This window comes from Coturnix japonica, chromosome Z (genome assembly GCF_054131305.1).
Source record: "Coturnix japonica strain WE chromosome Z, WE-NBRP24, whole genome shotgun sequence".
NCBI classification, from domain to species: Eukaryota; Metazoa; Chordata; class Aves; order Galliformes; family Phasianidae; genus Coturnix; species Coturnix japonica.
In genome coordinates this window covers 49,287,250-49,307,838 of record NC_140702.1, presented here as the reverse complement: position 1 = coordinate 49,307,838, position 20,589 = coordinate 49,287,250, and the positions used below count along the sequence as shown (strand labels likewise).

At 44.8% G+C, this 20,589-nt stretch overlaps 1 protein-coding gene across 20 annotated transcripts in view; it reads right to left on the bottom strand.

The window, feature by feature from the left end:
• KANK1 (KN motif and ankyrin repeat domains 1) overlaps window positions 1-20,589 on the bottom strand; it is a 108,869-nt gene that overhangs the window by 9,999 nt on the left and 78,281 nt on the right. For 14 of the 20 annotated variants that reach the window (XM_085529200.1, XM_085529201.1, XM_085529198.1 and 11 more), the window contains 3 exons: window positions 12,180-14,825; window positions 1,859-2,077; window positions 935-1,043 (listed from right to left, as the gene is read on the bottom strand). In XM_085529200.1, the coding sequence (XP_085385326.1) occupies window positions 935-1,043; window positions 1,859-2,077; window positions 12,180-14,825 (2,974 nt within the window). Of the gene's footprint in view, window positions 1-934; window positions 1,044-1,858; window positions 2,078-12,179; window positions 14,826-15,063; window positions 15,165-15,694; window positions 16,169-20,589 lie in introns of those variants that run through there. The other 6 variants (XM_085529207.1, XM_085529211.1, XM_085529204.1 and 3 more) reach the window with 6 other exon arrangements.

Below are 20,589 nucleotides of genomic sequence, written 5' to 3'. Positions count from 1 at the left end.
CTGGTTCAGCTGTGTTCAGTAATGTCTGGTACCTACCTGTTGTCTCTTCAGAAATCCAAAAGCACTTAATCCCTTATGAAACACCAAGGCAGCCCAGAGGGGCTTTTGATTGTTTGTCTCATGTTTTGAAAAACAACAGGTATTCAAACAACTTTACTGCCAACTGAGCTCTTTTCACAGATCCCTTCATTCTCTGCAGTGGTCACTGTGACTACTGTGGGCATGACATAGTAAAAGAAGATGGCTACTTTTCTAATGCATAGAGTGATAAATGAATCACAACATTCCTCCACCAGAAGTAATATTTTTGGCCAGTATGTATGAAATGAAGTAATTGCAATATTTAGGCTATATACAGCATCAAGCACTTTCATAAAGAAAACTTAAGGAAAGAGATCACAAAGCTATATAAAAAAAAGCTTCAAAGATCTTCGCAACATTCTGCAAAGCTGAAGTAATATTTCCTTATTGGTTTCATTAAGATTCTGTATTTACCAGACCAGAAAAGTTAATTCTTAGGCAAAGCCATTCCTTCCTGTGTTGTTTAACAGCACAATGCTGCACTTGTCAGCTGCCAAAGACTACTGAAGTTTGAGTTACTGAGTGGCATTCCTGTGGCTCTTGGAGCTTGCTTTATTTTCCCACTAAATCTGGCAGTGACCTAAGGTACAGGTACTCCAGACTAACTTCGAGTATGACTTGCAGCTTCCACTTTAGATAGCACACACATATACACAAAGGGTTCGTGGAGGAGTAAGATGAGCTGAAGTGTTCAATTTGGTCCTCTTACCCTTAAACTCAGTGGATGTACCTCTAGGCATAAGGACAGGCAAAACCCATGCATAAACTCACAGACTTTTCCCTTTCTTTCCCACTGTGACAGCACTGCAATTACTCAGCAAGAGAGTAATATCTTTTAAGACAGGCCCCTTACCCGCCATTAATGCCGACAAACTGAAGGTTCTTCTTGGTGTTGCTCAAATCCTTTTTTCCATCCCTTTTCTTCATGATAGACTTGAGCGTGTTTTCACTGTTACTACATACTGTTGAAAGACAGGCAAGGCAGTTATTTCAGTACAAATCTGTACTCAGCTTTGATGGCTGCAGCTTTCAGTTTTTCAAAACAAACAGCTTGCTGTTTAATTTATCAGCTGAGCAGGGCTTTGAGATCCCTTTATATATACTGTCACATCATTAGATGCACACTGGAAAACAGAGAGCACTTTCAAAACCAGCTCTGTAACCAGAAGAGTCACAGAGTCAAGCTTTCTTACCCTCCAACACGCTGACAATCTTTAAAATCTTTCTAGAAAACTTTAATATATATATTTTTTATTTGCTGCCTGAGGGAGATTTTCAGCACTGAAATGGATTATTCTGCTCTGTCAAGAATATCTTAATCCTTGGTGTCAAATGACAGCAGCCCACGACAAGAAGCAGCTCATTAGTACAAACAGAGTGATTAACAATAACCTATTCAACAGTGTGGGGAGTTTCAGTCAAGGTTGGCTTTTTTAGATTTTTAGCATTAACCAAAATAATTCTTAACCAATCTGTAGACATAACAGAGGAAAACCTTCCAAACAAGTTCAAGTTCTGTTTTGTTGAGAAGCTATTTTATTAACCCCTTTTCTAGCAGTACATTCTATTTGTGAAAGCATTAAATGGTACTTAACCGGTACACTGAACTCTTTCACTTAAAAATTAACCATCACCTGGACACAAAAGGCACTATTTTCCCTATAACTTCAACTTTTTCTGCCTTCACTGTTTTGGGAGTCCTGAAGACCCGCTTTAACTGTGTTTCATATTCAAACTCCATCAACATGATGAAAGGTGAATGAGAGCCAGTTATTACCATAAAGGCCAGAGGCAAGCTGGTCATCTGTCAGGTTAATTGCAGCTAGAGTTTTGTCCTGAGAAGAAAAGGACTTCCTTCCCCGAGCAGCTTCCAACAGAGGAGTCTTCTTCTCCTCCTGAGCAGGCACTACGTCCTGCTCCAATTTCAGCGCTCGCAAATCTGAAGTTAAGTGGGTGTTTGCAAGTTGGCCGTGAGGGATGTATTCCAAGGTAGCACCTGTCAGGGAAGATGGCATGGATCACAGAGAAGTCAGATCAAAATTCTTTAGAGCAATACTATCATCATCATGAGGAAAAAAAAAACAAAAAACAAAAAAAGGAGGGGCAACAACTGTGCTTTATAATACCTTGTTATGAGAACCCAGCAGGAAAAGGACAATTGCTTTCACCGACTGAAAAAAAAATAGCTCAAGTTTTTCTTTCCAAGAAAATATACAATGCAAGGAAAAACCATAAAGACTGTGCTTTCATAAGGGATGGCAGGAACATCCCCCCCTGCTTTTCCTTCTCTCTCAGTCCCTGCATGGAGTGTAGCTCTTGCCACCTGACTAAGGAAAGGCTCACCGAGCTGCTCCCTGCTGATCTGCCTGATAAGCAGGATTCCTCTTGGAAGAGCTGCACCCTCTTTTCCTTTCAAAAAGAAACCAATTTTTCTATAAAAGCAGAAACTTTTCAGGAAACTTTCCTGTTCTCTGGCATGCCAGTAATGCTGAAAGTTATATACTCTACTAAGTTTCAAGGTAACTGCAATAAATTCCCACCCATTTTATATATATACACACACACACATATTTAGAACAGGACTGCACTAAGCTAGTAGCCACATTTAAATCAGATCCCAAACATTTGGGTTGTACATTTTTATCTAATTTGCTGGCATCCTCTCATTTTTTTCCCTCTGTGTGTTTAAAAGGCAGCACTAATTACGCACAGACCTTTTTATAGATTCCCCCGGAGCTCCTCCAGCTGTGCTATTATAACTGCTCTGCAAAGCTGCACAAATACTTCTGTTTGCAAAACACTTTTTGTTTTTATTATTTTTTTAATGCATACATTATTACTTAAGTAATCTTCCTGGTATTTTGAGGGAAAAAAAAACAACCTGGGATTTAATTTACTTTGAAATGTTACCGCTCTGTTTCAAAGCCTGTTTAAACTCTCAGGGGAGGCAGAAGTGACTTCTTTGTATTTATGAAGAAGTAAGCTACAGCTTCCTCATTCAGATAGGACACAAACGTGATGCATTAATGCAAATCTCAAGTATTCTCTTTTATAACAAAACATGTCTGACATCTTCATTGCTCCAGCTAGACAGCCTTTCCCTCTTCTGGTTTCATCCCACTTTCCTTCCTCTGTAAAAGGACACAGCAAAGTTCATCTCTGCAAATCCTCTAACTTCACTACTGGAAGTTTTTTCCTCTGGCCAATTCCCATCTGCATCTCCCAGGCTCTGTGTTCTCAGCCACATGTACTTCTAAGGCATTTCTTCCAGTCACTGGACCTACTGCCAACTCCACCACTGCTTATAGCTTCTCCAAGCTACAGTAAAACAAAACTGACCCTTAACCACATACTACCACTGCCAGTGCCCAGCAACAACCAGCACTGGTACAGTGACAGACAGCTTTCACCTGCTGCCATCTGAATACTAGCAGAGACAGGCAGGCTGTCTGCTGATAATACATGGCATGGTATCAGCAAACACCTTACTACAGGCTGCATCAATGATCAGACACCAAAAAGCTTGTGTCCCATAGGAAGCTGCAAGGTTTTATCCAGGATGAGTTTCCCTTCATGGAGGGCAGGATATCTCTGCAAGCCTCAAGCCCTCTAGAGATGAGCTGATACTTGCATAAGACACAAGGTGGGCTGAAACCCTCTGTCCTCTCACTGAAATGCTGGGTGAAGGCTAGAGCAACTCCCATGGTCCAGCAGCAGCAACAGTCCCTGCAGCAATATTTCCACATGCCCAGGCTGGAACAGCAGCTCCCAAAACTCAAAAGTACACCATGTGGCCACATCCAGCCTTGCTTCCCCATCCATCCTCACTTCACAGCAGTAACTGAGATTAGGTTTCTTCCCGATGGTAAGCATCAACCCTCATCAACCAGCCACAGAACCACACAAGAGGGAGCCATTAATGTGTGGAATGCTGAGCCAAAACCAACAGATTTTCAAACTGAAAAACAAGGAAACCACCTCCTTTCTGTCCACTTGCTTGGAGCAGTGACAGCCATAATAAAAGACTGCCAAACAAAGTAACCACTTCCCACTGCCACTGTTGGTGGCTGCATTGGCCAGCCTTGTCCGGTAGGTTATAAATACAATACTGGTGCTAAGCCAACAGCCCTGCCCTGGCAGCTGGGCTCAGCCAGCCCCTCTGCACTGAGACACACTGCACCCAGGAGGATGATGCATGGCAGGGATGCTGGTGAGGCTGGCAGAGGCTGGGCTGCACCTTCTCCTCCAATGCAACCCCACTCCAGCTCCTCTGGAAGACGGTGCAGAAAGCAGGTCTGCTAGGCTTGCAAAGCAGAGCAGCGATTTTGGACAAGAGGAAAAATAAATCCAAGCAACTCCAAGTGCTTCAGCCTTTTACACATTGACCACTGTGAGGAGGACACAGAGAAACAGAGTGAGACTGCGTTAGAGCAGGATCTGCATCTCTGCAGATGCAGTGCCTCAAAAGTCACTCTGGTTTGTCAGCTGAAGCCGCTGCCAGGCATCAGGGCAAGCAGCAGGGCTCTGGCAGGTGAACAGATGGCACATGGGTGCAACCTGCTATGTCCATAAGCAATGTCAAGCCCAGCGGCAGTATTGCCTCAGGCCCATCTGGGTTCTTCCGAGGATCTCCCTTCTAGTGCCCTGGGGCAGAGCTTTGGGTAGGACTCAGAAGCAGAATGGCAGTGAGCAGACTTCCTTCCTCTGTGTCACAGCCTCTGTCCTGGCTAAACCTGCCAGCGATGGAACAAAATCTGAACAAGACACGTTCAGGGTGTTATCTGGGGCATGTTATCAGTGAATTGTGATGAAGGGCCCTGCTTGGCCTCCTGCACTTGACAAAAGGGTCTGACAAAAAGGTTGAGGAGAAGTACACAAAAATAACTTTGCCTTAGAAAACTGGCCAGTACATCTACTCTCCTAACCCAGCTGTAAGACACGAGCACTCACTGTGCCTACAGTACCCAATATTTAGGGAAAGAGAGCTCAGGACCCAACACAGCATTAATGCTGTAAGGTATTAGCTAGCATTTAACACCAGCTTTCAGTTGCTCCCCTTTGTAAAACAGCCTGAATCTTGAAAAACATGCTTCGACAGCAGCAGCTGAAAAAGGGATTAAGGAAGCTGCTGTGCTCCCCACAACCACAGCCAACAATTCAGGGGTCAGAAAGCATCATGAGCCAAGTTCCCCCTTCCTTGGCCTGGCTGTGGGCAGGGGATAGGGCTGGATGTGCTGCAAGCTCCCCACGTGCGGAAATGAAGCCCTGACTGAAGATTACCATGCATCCACACAGGCCTTAAAATAGACTCTTCATCTCCGCTCACACAGATCTCAGGCATGCCCACTTGATCTCACCCTGCCTGCAAGAAACACTGCCCTTCATCCTCACCAAGAAATACTCAAGGAAGCTGTGGGGCAAAGAAGTGAAAACCTTGCACACAATCCTTCCCAGCTGCCATCAGATTGATAAGAGCCATTCCCGCCTCCAGTCTTCCATTCAGATACACCTACCATGCTGATTTCTGTTAGTTTATTTTAGTGGACAAACAAGGCAAATTGCACAGAAGGTTCTAAGTACTGGAGTGGTGCAGTTAACCGCAACCGGTAACTGCCAGGAATTTGTAACTGTATTCTGCAAACATAGTAAAGGATCTCTGAAAAGTTCAGAGGTCACCCAGAAGCCTGATGTAACAAGAAACTTGCAGACTTCAATCATTCATAAACCCACGTGCAGAAAGCTACTCTCATCAGCTTCAGAGGCAGACAAGTGACTGAAGTTTCCTCATTGGTCCAGTCCCAGTGGTCTGAAGGAACAAGAACACCTGTTTTTAATTCTTCAGAAGGAACTTTCTCTCCTAAATCACTTATGTCCCTTTGGTACATCCCATCAGTTCAAGCCAGAGGGACAGCAAAACTGCTATACATCAATGTCGGATTAACACATGCCATCTCTGGCACATTAGAACTGTTTTTGTTAGTAACACGCTACTTCCTTTCCCAACTGCAGACCTCACCTCCCATCTATCACAGCATAAGTAGCCATGAAGACATGTGGTAGGCTGGTTGACAGAACTGGCTGGAACAAAAAGTACTTTTTTCCCCCTGGATTTGTGCTCAATTCATGGCAGCCTGGCCTGAACCAACTTCTGAAATCCCACTGAAGACACTGTATGACTGCTGTCTGTAGTACATGCAGCTACAAAATTTCTCTAACATTCTGCATGAATTTTTCATTATAGCACTCAACTCACTATGAAATTATTACAGTCAAGAAATGCTCTATGGTAGTCTTTAAATTTACTATGCTGCCTTCTCCTTAAGAAGTTATTTTTCCACGTAAACTTTAGACCAGTTTCCACTTAGTCTATGCATCAGAACCATTAATGGAAAAAACAACAGCAACATTCTACTAAAGCAAATAAAGAGGCAGTGATACGCAAACATGCCCTGTTTAAACATTCACAACTGACATTAACCCATCAATCTCACAAATGTGTTACCTTCAAAAGAATAACTGCATTTTTCTGCTAACGTTGATCAAAAGGCAGCAGATCTAGGATTTCAGAACAAAAAACTGCTACCTGTGGCCTTCTTATAAGACAAGCTGAAAGAAGACACAGTCACTACAAGCCCTGGCACAGCCAGATGCTATAACCACCAGCTGCTCCCAGGGACACTGCTCCTTTTAATAGGTTGCTCTGAAAATAATAACTCCTATTTATTTTAATGGAAACAACAACAGATACACAGAGCACAATAACAATGGAGCAAATTCTCAGCTATAAAATACTGCTTTTCAGTAGCCACCCCCATTAGCAGTGTGTTCTCAACAGCGATGAACAAGAGCCTGCATGTAGTACTCATAACCATTTGTACCAGCAAAAGTTTCACAGCTGCTATGATGGCATCACTGCTAGGAAGAAGATGCCCACAGGGTCCCTCTTTCATCAGCCCAAATAGCTGGAAGTTAGCAGCACCATGCCCAAACTATATGGTCAGGGTGGCAGAACAGTCCAGCCAAGACTGGCAATATGCTCCTCAGTCTTCAAACTGGCATTTTCAACCCACGCTGGGTTGTGAAGCTGGTATGCTGAAACAGGAAATTGATTCCTTTAATTCAACAAGACTAAACAACTTAAAAAAAAAAAAAAAAAAAAAAAAAGGACAATTATTTGGACAGGACAAGAGGAAACAGCCATAAACTGGAGCACAGAAAGTTCCAATATGCAAAGGAACATCTTCACAGTGAGGGTGACGGAGCACTTGAATAGGCTGCCCAGGGAGGCTGTGCATTCTCCTTCTATGAAGATACTCAAGACCCACCTGGATGCCAACCTGTGCAGCCTGCTGTAGGGGGCCTGCTTTGCATGGGGTTGCACTCAAGGATCTTTGGAGGTCCCTTTCAAACCCTACAATTCTGCGATTCTTTGATTTATGAAACCCTCTCTTGTCCCACACCAATACATGTGGAGCAAAGTGAAAACCGCCCTATTTTCCCTGACAAGTGGTGGATCAAGCCATCCCATGATGCTGAGTACAGCAATAATCAGTGTGATTTTTCTTTTATTTCCTTCCCCAGCTTTACCTTCTCCTCAGTTTGTCTTCTCAGCTGACGCTTTGTTGTATCTTGAATATGACAGCACTTCCTTGGAAATATGGGAATCTTTTCACATTAAATATGCACAGCTGTGCCCGTTACCATGGGAGTTGAACTCTGAACAAAGCTCAACGCCAGAACATCATGTTCCTGTGCCACAGTGCAGGGAGGAAACAGGGATTTTACCGAAAGCACTCCGGTAGAGAAACTGGTATTCTCTCTAAGGCAGAAATTCAGAAACAAAGACAGAAGCAAACAAAAAAAACCACTACCATTTGCTATTTCAGCTCTTCATTAGCTGTAGCAGAAATGAGGAAATAGTTAAGCACTTTGTGCTGCTACCGAATGAAAACAGCGAATGTTCTGATGATAATAATGATAGCAGCAATAAGCTTGTGTTAACACATGACCAAGGATGGCATGTCAAACCTCTTTAAAGAGGTTTATGGAGATTAACTTGAATAATATCTTTACAGGACAACTACTGACCAGATCTCTGCTTCTCTTCTGATACAAATGGATGGGTATTTAAAACAGAACAAAACCCAGCTAACTGGGTTTTAACAGTTAACTCCTAATACAGAGGTCACTGCCATTTTCAGATGACATGGGAATTCAAGTTTTGCATGCTGCCACTAGCAGCATGTCAGTAGATGCAGGAAAATGTGCAAGAGGTACCATATTCTGGAAGATGCCAGACAGACACACGTGAAGAAATACAGTTCATCTGGAATATAGATGGGACATCTGTATGACTGCTTTGCACTATGCCTTGCCTTTCTGGGTGATATGTATGTCATTACCCTTCTTCCTAACAGAGAGCAGAGGTAAAGAAGCACATCTGTACAGAAACCTAAACCTGATTCAGATATGCATCTGTGTTAGGAGCCAAAGCTGAGGGTTTCATTTAGTTGCCTAGAATTACTGTGTTCTGCAGTGGTATACCAGCACCCTGAAAAGACCCATGCCCCTGAGCCTCAGGCAAGCCTCAAGTCATGAGTCTATGCTGCTAGGATTAGGGCTAGTGATCACCAAGGGCAATCTCTTGAGAAAGAAATTTGTCATGCAGAAGAGTAGTGAAATAAAAACACCCTTCTCCAGTTCACTCCTGTTTTTTCATGATGAATGATGCCAAGGATGAGACAACCATGGCTTCAATACCTCACTGGTGGTACACACCAGCTTTGGACAACAAAAGGCATCTCATACCACCACCCTCCCATTGCTGCTCTGCTTGCCTTCTCAGCTCTCACTGAAAGCTGGAGTGGAAAACCCAGGAAGATCTTTTCACCAGATGGCATGTCACGTTTAAATACCCCATGAGCCTTTCCAAAACTATTTGATACCCACTTCATTCCTTCCTTCAAATCTTTATTTCAAGAAGTTACCTCCTTCCTGCAAATGCCAGTGATTGTTTCAAAAAGAATGTAACATTTCTGAGGCCAAGAATCAGTCATTTTCAAACCAAATACGCTCAGGAAATTTTTCGTTGCAGGAGCAGAACAGTTGCTTTAAACAAAACAATCCTGCCAATTACTTGCCTGTGAAGTACATTCATATACAGGACTTCTTTGTGAAAAGTTCATGTAATAAAAAAAAACCTCCACAAGTCACATTAAACTTCCAGCTAACGTTTTGCAAAATGCAGTCCGATGTAACTTTTAGAAACTTGTAAACAATTCTTCAACAATAAGTGGAGAAACAAAGCAGACTTTCTTCTCTGTTAGACCTGTAGTCTGGCTGCACAGAGAATAAAGATCAGTAAGCAACGAGGTTTGTAAGCCACATCTGTATGATCCAGCTGGACAGACATGGTGCCAATTCTGGCTAGAATCACTGTGCAGAGTGGAAATTGGTTTGTCTGGGCAGCAGGTCTGATTTCTCTGACACCGCTGGAGCTTGTGAATGAGGGTGCCTATGCAAATAGGAGTTGCTTAGTTACGGAAGTGAAGATGTTTATATTGCAGCAAGCAATACACAGATTGCTGATAGACCACTTCCGAGATCATCCCATGCTGGGATTGCTTCCAGGAAGGGCAGACACAGATACAGCCCATGCCCCACTTCACCTGGTCCAGCTCTGTATCACCTGCACTGCCGCTGCTGCTCACAAACCTCTATGAACTACGCGAACAGAAACACCTCTGCCTTTCTCCACAAGGATAAATGAGAAAAATCTGTACGAAAACCCAAAATCTGACTGATGTGCAAACTCATATCTGTAGCTATAACTTCTTAATTTCAACACAGAGGACTGTCAAGATGCTGCTGCATCAAAACTATATGCCTCACAGAAAACTTCAGTACTTTTGCCTCTGCCTCTAGCAGGCACTTCCTAAGGAACCTCTCTGAATGCAACATTAATTGCAGCCCCTGCTGCTAACCCAAAAGCAGCAGCTTCTGCCTCTGTGTTCAGCCTGCTTTTCCTAAGAAGCCAAAGTTTTTGAGACACTGTAAGAGCTCATATAGTTCTGCATGGTACCAGTCTGGGAGCACAAACTTTACTAGTTCTACTGCTTGCAGAAGTAAACATTCAGCAAAAAGCCTTATACAAAAACAAACAAACAAACAAATGGAATTATGACCTGTAAAACCACAGAAAAAAACAGTAAGGAGATAACTGCAGTAAAAAGAGCATTTTCAAAATTAATAGGAAGTGAAGGGGAAACATTTCAGGCTTATGACCTCTCCTTATTCTAATTCTCCATGGGTCTAAACTGTTATAGCCCAAAGTGTGATTTATGCACTAAGTCAAATCATTTACTTCTCACAGGGGACTAAAAATAAAAGAGATTTTACACTCTGCGTTTGCCACCAAAGATAATAGCATTACATGTTAGAGTAAAATTATTCCGAAGTAATTTTGTCAAGAATGTGAAATCTGAATCCAAGCAAGAATATCTTTAGTAAAATGCGATCCATTACTCCACTTGTGTCTAAATACTTTTGAGTCTCCAGACGATGCATCTGATACTGTGCAGTAAAACCAGGGAAAGGAACTGAGGATTTACAGCTACTAAAAATCTGGTTCACTCTTTTTAAGGACATTCTTGGTACTTCGTAGATACTCATTTTTTATAAGAAGCCCAAAACATAAAATAGCAATATTGCAGATACAGTTATCATATTAGATGCGTATGGGCAGGTATCATACGTTTTCTTTACTGCTACATAAATGTTGCTTATTGCTTTTCTATGGGTAGCTCAACATTTTACTTCACAGAATTAATGGATCGTTCAATTTAGCACATGAACACTGAAAATAACCAGATGTACCAAGCTGCCTTTTAACAAAAATAGGTAACTTTAAAGACAGTAAATAAGGTGGAAGAGCTTTATTTAGCAGTGTACTAGCCAAAATTATTATGTTGACATTAAAGAGTAGTTACTCATTTTCATTTCTTATTTTTTTCAATTCAGCACCCATCACACAGATCTATTTGCACACATTTTTTCCATTGCCTTAACTTCTCATTGAGACCAAGAAGAGCCTAAGTCATTGCCAGTCATTGCTAACCTTGTGTCCAGTAAGCTAAGATTCATATGTGTAATAGTTATGTGGCTGCATCCACCAGCAGAGCATTCTATTTTAATTTACCATCAGACCTTTTCTTCTCCCTCATTTCCCCCCAAAAAACCCCAACAACAAAACCAAACCAAAGCAATCCAAGCAATCAAGCAAAAAACCAAACAGAATGCAACATTACCCCAGGAAACAAAGAAATCTCTCAAATTAATTGTATGGATTTTACAGTTAATACATAAAATGGAAGGAGTATTTAAACCTCAATTCTTGCCTTTCCTGACTGCCACCAAAACCTCCAAAAGTAATTACAGCTTATGCCTTTCAAACATGAGGCTCTAATTAGGGATTAGGACAAACACTTATTGGAACAGAGAAAACTCAAGATGTGGTTTCTGTGAAGCCACTCTGGAGTTGCCCATTATAAAGCAATTGACATTGCTGGAAAGGAGAAAGCACCCCACAGCTCCCTGGCTGCAAGGAATAAGGAAGGGAGGAAATGGGAGAAAGGCTGCAAACTCCATGGAAACAAGTTAGCTTGTCATAGATGCTGAACGTGACTTACAGCTCTGCACAATCTGACATAATGTCTTAACTTTTAAAATCTGTATTACAAACTTAAGGGAAAGACAACACTACAGACAGACAGTAACTCTGTTACGCTCAGTTACGAAATGCAGTCCGTGCCTTGGTTGGGGTATTTCTCTTGTATATCCCGCACTCAATCACCCAGCCATCAGCCCCCTCAGAGCCTGGTTTCTGTGAGATAAGTAACTGCCTCCCGTTCTTGAGATCCACTCTCCAGCAATGGGCTGGAGAGAACATGGACAGGCTCAGCCTGCAGCAGATCCACCTTCTGCATTTTATCAGAGAAAACTACACACTCACTTCTACACTACGTGTCAAGCTTTCATAGGCGACAGACCCATCGTGATAGCACAGACTGGCACAGACATATACCAAACACTCAGCTTACCTGATGCAGTGCTTTTCTCCATGCACTGTTTCTGAAGGTCCAGGCTCCGCAGTTCCTCTGTGCTGGCATATTTCATGACAGAATTGATGGATGTGAGGGTACTGATCAGCTGTGAATTGAGTGATCCAATCTGGGAGTGGGGCTCACCGAAGGCTTCTGCCAATTCGCTGTAATTTTCAGCAAGCAGCATCTGCTGCTCCTGCAGCAGCTTCTGCACACGCTCAATGTAGTGATCCAAGCCTGTCCTCAGCTCAGGTGGAGGCAGTGGGCTTTCCAGGAGGTTGCTCACGGACTCACACACTGGCTCACCCCCAACACCAATGCTCCTGGTACTGGTCGGTACAACCACCAGGGGAGGGGGACCGCAAGCAATGCTTCTCATTTTAAGACCAACTAGATAGTTCTCATTAATGTTTATCTGCCCAACACCGCAGTCTTTGGTTTTTATCACAGAGAGTTTTTCAAAGCCAGCGGGAGTGGAAAGCAAGGTCCCTACTCCAACCGAACGCGTCTTAGCAGATGCGTGTATGTCCTTCACCCGACCATCCCCAACTGCCACCGTCCGCATCTCCACACTCACTGTGCTGGTTTGCTGGTCACGGCTGCTTGGAACAGTGTTGGTGCCACAGTCCACTGCTACGGGTGCCTCTGTGCTGGTGCACCGGCTCACCATCTCCATAGCCGTGCTGGTCTGCTGCGTGGCCGTGGAAGGCACAGCCATGACTGTGGCTTCTGCCCTGCACACAGTCTCTGTGGCTGTCTGGCGGGAGACGCACTCCTTTGGGGCACAAACAACCACATCCACTGAGCAGTCCCCACAGCCGATCGACCTCGTCTCCCGGACCTCCCGCACTGTCCTGCAAAGACTCAGGTCACCCACAGACTCCTCTGTGTTGACACCCGTCTCGCAGACGCTGGTCTCCACACCCACCTTCTTATCGAGCAGCTCCACACACCTCCCCGTGCACTGGTCTCGCATCTCTGCCCTTTCCCTCACCAGCCAGCGGCTCATGAGCAGCTCAGGGCCCGCCGCTGTGCTCCTTACCGCTGGCCTGCAGGAGGTGCCCACGCTGCTCATTTGCAAATGGCTGCCTACAGACGAATCGGCAACATGCACGTGGTCTCCCACCATTTGGTCTCTCATCTGTACCACAGCCTCCACCATTCTGCTGATGACAAGGGGCTGAGCCATCACGGCTTTATCTACTTTTTTTCTAGATCCAGCCGCCTGCAGCTCCTGTTTTAATTTGGTCATTTCCCTGTCATGGGTTGTCTCCTTTAACTGAACCTCCAGCCTGTAAATCTTTTCCTTAAGGGCTTCAATGGTCTGCTGCTGAAGCTCTATTTCTTTCTCGACTTCTGTCGACAAGCCAAGCATGGCCTCCGTCACCCCAACCCCAGACTCTCTCACTTCTTTCTCTGTCCCCACAGCTACTTCTCTGTGTTGCCTTGAAGATCTGTTGTAGATAACCACATCGCTCATGTTTTCATCAGAACCAACAGCAACAGATCGGCTTTCTTTTGTCAGGCTTTCTCTAAGGTTTGATGGAACCTCGTAGTTGCTGTCCTGGATTTTTTTCTCCAGAGCCTGCATTTCAGCAGTCAACTGCCTGAACTCTTCTACACTACGAGAGCTCTGCTCCGCACTCTCCATCTCATCCTCGCAGTCAATATAGAGTTCTCCTCCTCTTCGCACCTGAGACAGGTGCTCCCACTGCTCTGCGTTCCCAGCGCTGTACGATCTTTTTCTGAAGCCATACATATCATTTTGACTGGATTTCCTTTGGCTTTTGAGTTCTGCCATCATGTGCCTCTTTTCCTCCTGTAACACTGAGATTTTGACCTGCAGCACAGGAATGGTCTTTACTTGCTCCTCAAGCTCCTTCAGGCGCTTCAGGGCAATTGCCATTTGTTCCCTGATCTGCTGCAGATGCACCGGGCTCACGTTGGTGACTGGTGTGGAAATTCCTGAACTCATTGGGCTGTGCCGGATGGAACTGCCCAAGGAGGAGCCGAAACAGGCTCCAAAGTCTCCATTCCCCTGGTAGCCATTGTGGAGCTGCTGAGGCAAGTGACCATACCCACTGGACCCAACGAAAGAAGGCAGGGAGCTCGTTGAGCCCATGCCCCCAAAGCTGGAAAGCCGGGGCCTACGGACATCTCCTGGCATTACCTGCATCATTCTCTCCTGTTCAAGTCGTCTGCGTGTTTCCATGAGGGTTTTTGTCACATGGAGGTTGTGCCGAGGAAGCTGTGGGGAAGGAGGAGGGAGTTGCTTACTCTCGGGGACAGTTAAGTAGGAGGGAGATGCCTCAAGGGAAGCCAACGGTCTCACAGCCACAGACGAGGTTACTTGACTCCTTGTTGCCAAGAAAGACTGCTTGTTCTCATCACTGTTCGAAGAAGAGAGAGACTCTGTGGAAGTCCAGTCTCCGCAGTGGCCACCAGAGCTCTTGGTACTTCTGGAGGCTGGTACTACTTTCCTCTTCTTTTGGATATTTAATTTCTTAATGGTATTCCCCTTCTGTATATCGTCCACGTACTTCAGAAAATCCAAGTCTAGCTGGTAGCCATAAGGCGTTTCCACAAAATAGGGGTATTTCCGTTCATTTTCATCTTTTCCATTTATAATAACTTCCTCTTTTTCTGCAAGAGAAGAAACAAAATGAGCATATGGGTAAGAAACTCTGTCTCAGTAAACTAGGCAGTGACACTACCATGCCAGGATGGGTGCTCACATCACTGGAGGCAGAAGCACGGCCGCAGCTCAGAGCAGAACAGCATCTTACTGATTTACCCTCAGCACTACATCTCATTTAGCTTCCTAAAAGCTAATGAATAGGTTTTCGAGTGCTAAGAAGCGCACACAGATTTAGATACGTACACGTACACGCTGATAACTTCTGCTACCAGAGTGATAGAGAAGTGGCACAGCAAAAAAGCACAAGCAATCCCTTCCCTGAGTCCCTCCAGCCTTCCCGAGGAACACAAGCTTCACGCACAATATGCCCTCAGATGAACACCCGAGGAGCACGCTGCACTGCGTGACTCATCTGGAAACCAACTTGTCCAGAGGGTACATTCAAACAGGCTGCGGGAACAGGAACTCCAACACTCTCCTTATACAACCGGTGCCGTCAGACAGATCTGCAGTTGTTCTACTGCCTGGAGAACCGCAGCTGCAGGAGCAGCGATGCCGGTTCACTCACGCTGGCTTACTCCACCAGTGCTCCTGGTCAGCACAGAGTACCCATGCTGGGACCCCCCAGTCCCACAGCTGTGAGGGAAAGCAGTGGTCCCACAACCAGGCAGAGTGCCAGCACCCCAAATACAGGACTCGCCTGTCCCCGCAGCCCTCTGAACGCTGCTGTGCCAGGTCTGCCGTGCTTCTGCAGGCTGAGTATTTATGCACAGCTCTGCTACACAGCCTGCTGCTCCCGTCCCACTTGAGAAAAACAACTGCTGCAAGTTATGAGAGGCAGCGGAGGAATAACAGAAGCCAGCTTTCCGGTTACCTGAATTAGCCACATGCCTCTACCCCCACGCTGTAAGTTTCCAGCCACGTATCACTAGGCCTCCGGTACGGCTCCGTGCTGTCCCAGCTGCGTGAGCCACAAACCAGTTCCCCAGTGCCTCCCACTCGCTCCTTCCTCAACCCATAAGGGGAAAAAAAAGAAAGAACTCCCACTGCGGCGCAGACCTGGCCTGGCAGGGCAAGGCGTTTTCATAGGCTGTGCTTTCACCGCTGGAAAGCAGCTCTTACCCCACGCACTCCGCACCGCCGCTCCGCCCCGCGCCCCGCACCCCGATCGTGCCCCGCCAGCAGCCTCCGCCGCCGGGTTCGTTCCTAACCAGGCTGCGTTCGGAGCGCCGCGTCCTCTTAAAGGAATATAAACCTCAGGGAAAAAAAAAAAAAGGAAAAGAAAAAAAAAACCAAAAAAAAAAAACCCTGCTTGCTGCAACTACAGGAAGTGACTTAATGTTGTACTGAACGGGTTCAGGAGGGGGGGGGCGGGGGGGGGAGAAAAAGGCTCCTGTTTTTCCAGTTTCCTTGGCATGCTTAAGGAAGGCTGCTGTCTGCGGACAGTGTAAGTGCTTTCATGACAATCTCTAACGCTTCTGGCTGCCGCAGGACGCCCCGAAGCAGGATGCCGTGCGGGGACGCTGCCTTCCCCGGCACCGGGTGAGCGTGGGACGCCGAGCAGGACAGGCAGAGCACACTGCTGCCGTGGTCCTGCAAGCACTGCCTGTGTGGAGACTGCTCGAGCGACACAAACAACCCTCCCTGCCCAGACCACATGTTTCTGCTGGAAGATGCCGTGGTATTTACTTATAGATGCACCCAAAATAGCCGACTGAATGCCAGAGTGGAAGCAAAAATACACGTATACACGTGTGCTCCAAGCACAGAAGTACACAGACCCTTCCAGCAGTTCTTGCCTCAAGGGTAGGCAGGCAGGAGGTCTTTAAGAACGCCAGCATTAGGGTTTGAGACATAGCAGTTCTCCACACTGCCGCTTTTCCTCCCCAAATTCAGTGTTCTGTCCCCAGATACTCCTCCTGGCTCTGTCCTTTGCAATGCCACCTTTCCATGGCTCCCTGCTCTAGGCTAGTCGCCCTTCCTTCTCCCTCCAGCCCTAAGCTTTGCATCCATTCTCACACCAGCTCCCCCTTCCTGTAGCTTCCCAGTCTTTTTTTACCTTATTCCCACACTTGGAATTTCTTATCCATTTTCTCAACTTGCATCCAACTGCCTGTTCCATAAAATCAAACCCCAAATACGGTTATACCTTCATCCCCAATGATGGCCTAGGATGACAGTGAGTCCCTTTACCCAGCTCATGCAAATTCAAGCTCAACTTTAACAGCTCTACCTCTTCTCTCTTGCTTCCCAGACCCTTTCCTCTGCTTGCCTGGTTGCTTGCCTTCCATATGCACTGGCATCTCTGGTTCTCCAAACACTACACCACTGAAGTCAAGGAGCCCCTGACACCTCCAGCTTGATCAGGTTGCTCAGAGCCTCATAAACCTGACCTTGAGCGTCTCTAGGGATGGAGCATCCACCACATCTCTGGGCAACCTGTTCCATTGCTTCACTACTCCTCTTGTAACAAACTTCTTCCTTACATCCAACTTAAATCTTCTCTCTTTTAGTCTGAAACTTGTCTTACCACAAAACACTCCAGTAAAGAATCCATCCATTCTTACAGCTCCCCTTTAGATAAGGAAAGCTGCTACCGAGTTGCTCTGGAGCCTTCTCTTCTTTGTGCTGAACAGCCCCTGTCCTTGTAGGAGAGGTGTTCCATACCTTCTATCATTTTTGTGGCCCTCATCTGGACATGCTCCAGCAGATCCACATCTCTCCTGTACTGAGGACTCCACATCTGGATGCAGTGCTCCAGGTGAGGCCTCATCAGTGCAGAGTAGAGGTGCAGGATCACCTTCCTTGCCCTGATGGCCACACTTCTTTTGATGCAGCCCAGGATACACTTGGCTTTCTTGGCTGCATGGGCACAGTGCTGGCTCATATCCCACCCACAAGGACCAAATTCATATGGCCCGCAGCTTAGCCTGTCAGTGTGCACTGTGCACATCTGCCTCTCCATAAGTTCAAGGTGGTGTGTGGAGCTAAATTTGCGTATGACTTCTCCATAAAACAGCACATGAACACAATCCCAGCATTATAAGTGGATCTTTGGGGACATTTCTTGATATGTTAAGACAAATGAGGATCAAGAACGCACTATAACAACAACAGTGCACTGTGATGTGGCACACAGGGGCTGTGCCAAGTCTTTGTGCATTTTGCTGTCTCAGAGAAAGGGCCAGAATGGGTGTGCCTGCTAAGCCTGTAACAAAGCAAAATGGATGGCTGTTTTTAGGCAATTAAAAATGGCCTTGTTGGTTCCAAAGGAAAAATGTTCTCACAAAAAGGAAATGGATAAACACCTGATAAGAGTGCAGACCTTGTTCCTTTCAGCCATTGGATGAACCATGGATGCCTTTACCCTCTAGCCTTGGAAGATGAGTACCAAGTGCTGCATAACCAGTACCTTGGGGGAGTCGCAGAGCAAAGTGTATCTATGTGCTCTTCTGCCAGAATGGCAAATCTTCATGCAGAGAGAATTCAAGTGACAAAGGTTCCTACTCCATTCACTCCAACACACTAAATATGGAAGCAATGCCATGACAGGATAAATTCTCTTCTCAGGCTTCCCCTCTGTGGTCTAGCTGATCGGGGCATTAATGAAACCAGGACTTCCCCAGTCTCTACAGTATCTCAGGCTTATTTTAATCACACTATTATGTTAGGCTGTAGAAGGATGTGAAGACACACAAACACACTGTGAAAACGTTGTAGGTATTTTCTTCTGACATGTTTTCAAATGTAATGAGACACAGAGACGTTACACTTTCAGCTGAGAACCTGTGAAGATACTCTGTGCAGCACAGAACCCTCGCTGTGTTACTGACATTATTCATGCATCTCTTTTAAAGTATGCAAAACTTCCATGATAATCACGGACAAGACACAAGCAGTGTTTAAAAAATGCACTCTTCTGTTCTCGTCTCCTGCACTGCTAGGACTGGCTCTGTCCAAACATTCCAGTCTTGCCATCTTCCATAAAATTATATCCTATCCAGTGCATACACAAGAACATCGGTATATTCAAATATTGAGTCAGCTCTACCCAAGTCCACACTAATCATGTCTGCTCCCAGACCAGGAGAACTGGAAAAAAACAGGGCATTTAGTTTATGTGCTTAAAGACTTTTTGGGAGAGAAAAGAGCAAAGTAGAGAAAATATGAGCAGATCAGAGCTCTGGCTCTGTAAGCCAGGAAAGCTCTATTGCAAGGCCACCTTGGAGGGTCTGGAAAGAGCAAAGAGAAGCAACTGAAAAACTGTCTATGAAGCAAAAAAGCTAAGGTGCCTTAAAAAATACAGACTTCACATCTAAAGCCTTTTCTCACCATCTGGTTATGATATGTCCTCTAAGGCATTTTTATCTTGGATCTGACTGCTATTAAAGAAGACTCTTCCACATATTCCACAACAGCATTATGAATAACAGAGTCTCCTCCCAGAGTTATGGCATAAGACAATTCATAAAGAATGCTTCAGAGAAAAAAGGCAGAAGCAATAGCTGGTGTAAATAGAATAGATTCCATGTTTTTCTGTTGCTGAGCTTCAGTACTGAAAATCATCTGGGGAAGGAGACCAAAGCTCTAACTTTTCAATTCTTTACTGCAACAGAAAATAAATTATCCTTATAATATAAATTTTCCCCTTATATATATGTACAATATGAAGAGAAACCCATCTCCACTCTCCCCTCATACTACTTTGTTCTTTTTTCCACCTGGCCTTCAGCAAATGACAATGAGATTCAGTCTTCTGAAAAGAACCAACACATGTGAAGTTGAGTATTTGTTTAAAATGAAAAAACAGAATTAGCCAGCATTCTTTCATGTTCCTTTTCAGGTGCTGTTTTTTTTTCAATAAAACTCAAATTAAAAACACAACATGGAGAATGGATATTAGTCCTGCAATGTACTCATACGATCAAGTTTCTTTTAGCTAGAAATACAGAGATTTGCAGCAGGAGGACTGCAAAATATCATGTTTTTAGATTGTTTTCAGTTTGTGGGTCACTAACATATGAACATAAACAGCAACAGTGTTTAAGAAAAATGGTTCAGATGGCTGTTGTGTTTGTTTGCACTGTGAATGCAAAGACTAGGGCACTGGGCTACAAAGTCACAGTCACCACAGGTCAGTGAAAGCAGAAGGCAATTGAGAAATCTGTTGTCTTAATACTTCACTTTTTCTAGAAGAACTGGGACCATTATACTCACACGGGAATAAGCTCAAATCATAGCCACAATGAAAAAGCATCCATATCATCCCATTGACTTGCCTGAACTTTGGAGAAACCCAGTGGGAAAAGTCTCTCTCAGGTAGTTAAGTTAATCTGAAGATTAAAAATCTTAGTTGCTTAGAGTTACACTAAGGTTATCATTATAATAAAATCATAATAAAATTTTTGGTTGCTTAGCATGATAGCAAAAGCAACGAGCCAGGCTTCACCTCTGTACTGGAAATCAGATGGATGCAGCAGCCTGAATGTCCCACTGCCACAGGCTCCTCAAGGTTCAGTTTCTAAACCACAGTCTCACAAACACAGTTCTGACTTTTCTTACTTTTCTCCTACTGCTAACTACTTACAGACTATTCGTGTCTAAGAAAAACAGGGTGTTCTGGTGTAATATAAAAAGTGTTTGCAATGCTCACCAGCCTGCTGTGCAAAGGCCTCTTGGTATTACAACAGCCTTTCAAGATCACATGATTTTTTTCTTTCTTAAGATATAGTTATAGGTTTTCTTTCCTGTGACAAAAAAAAAACACCA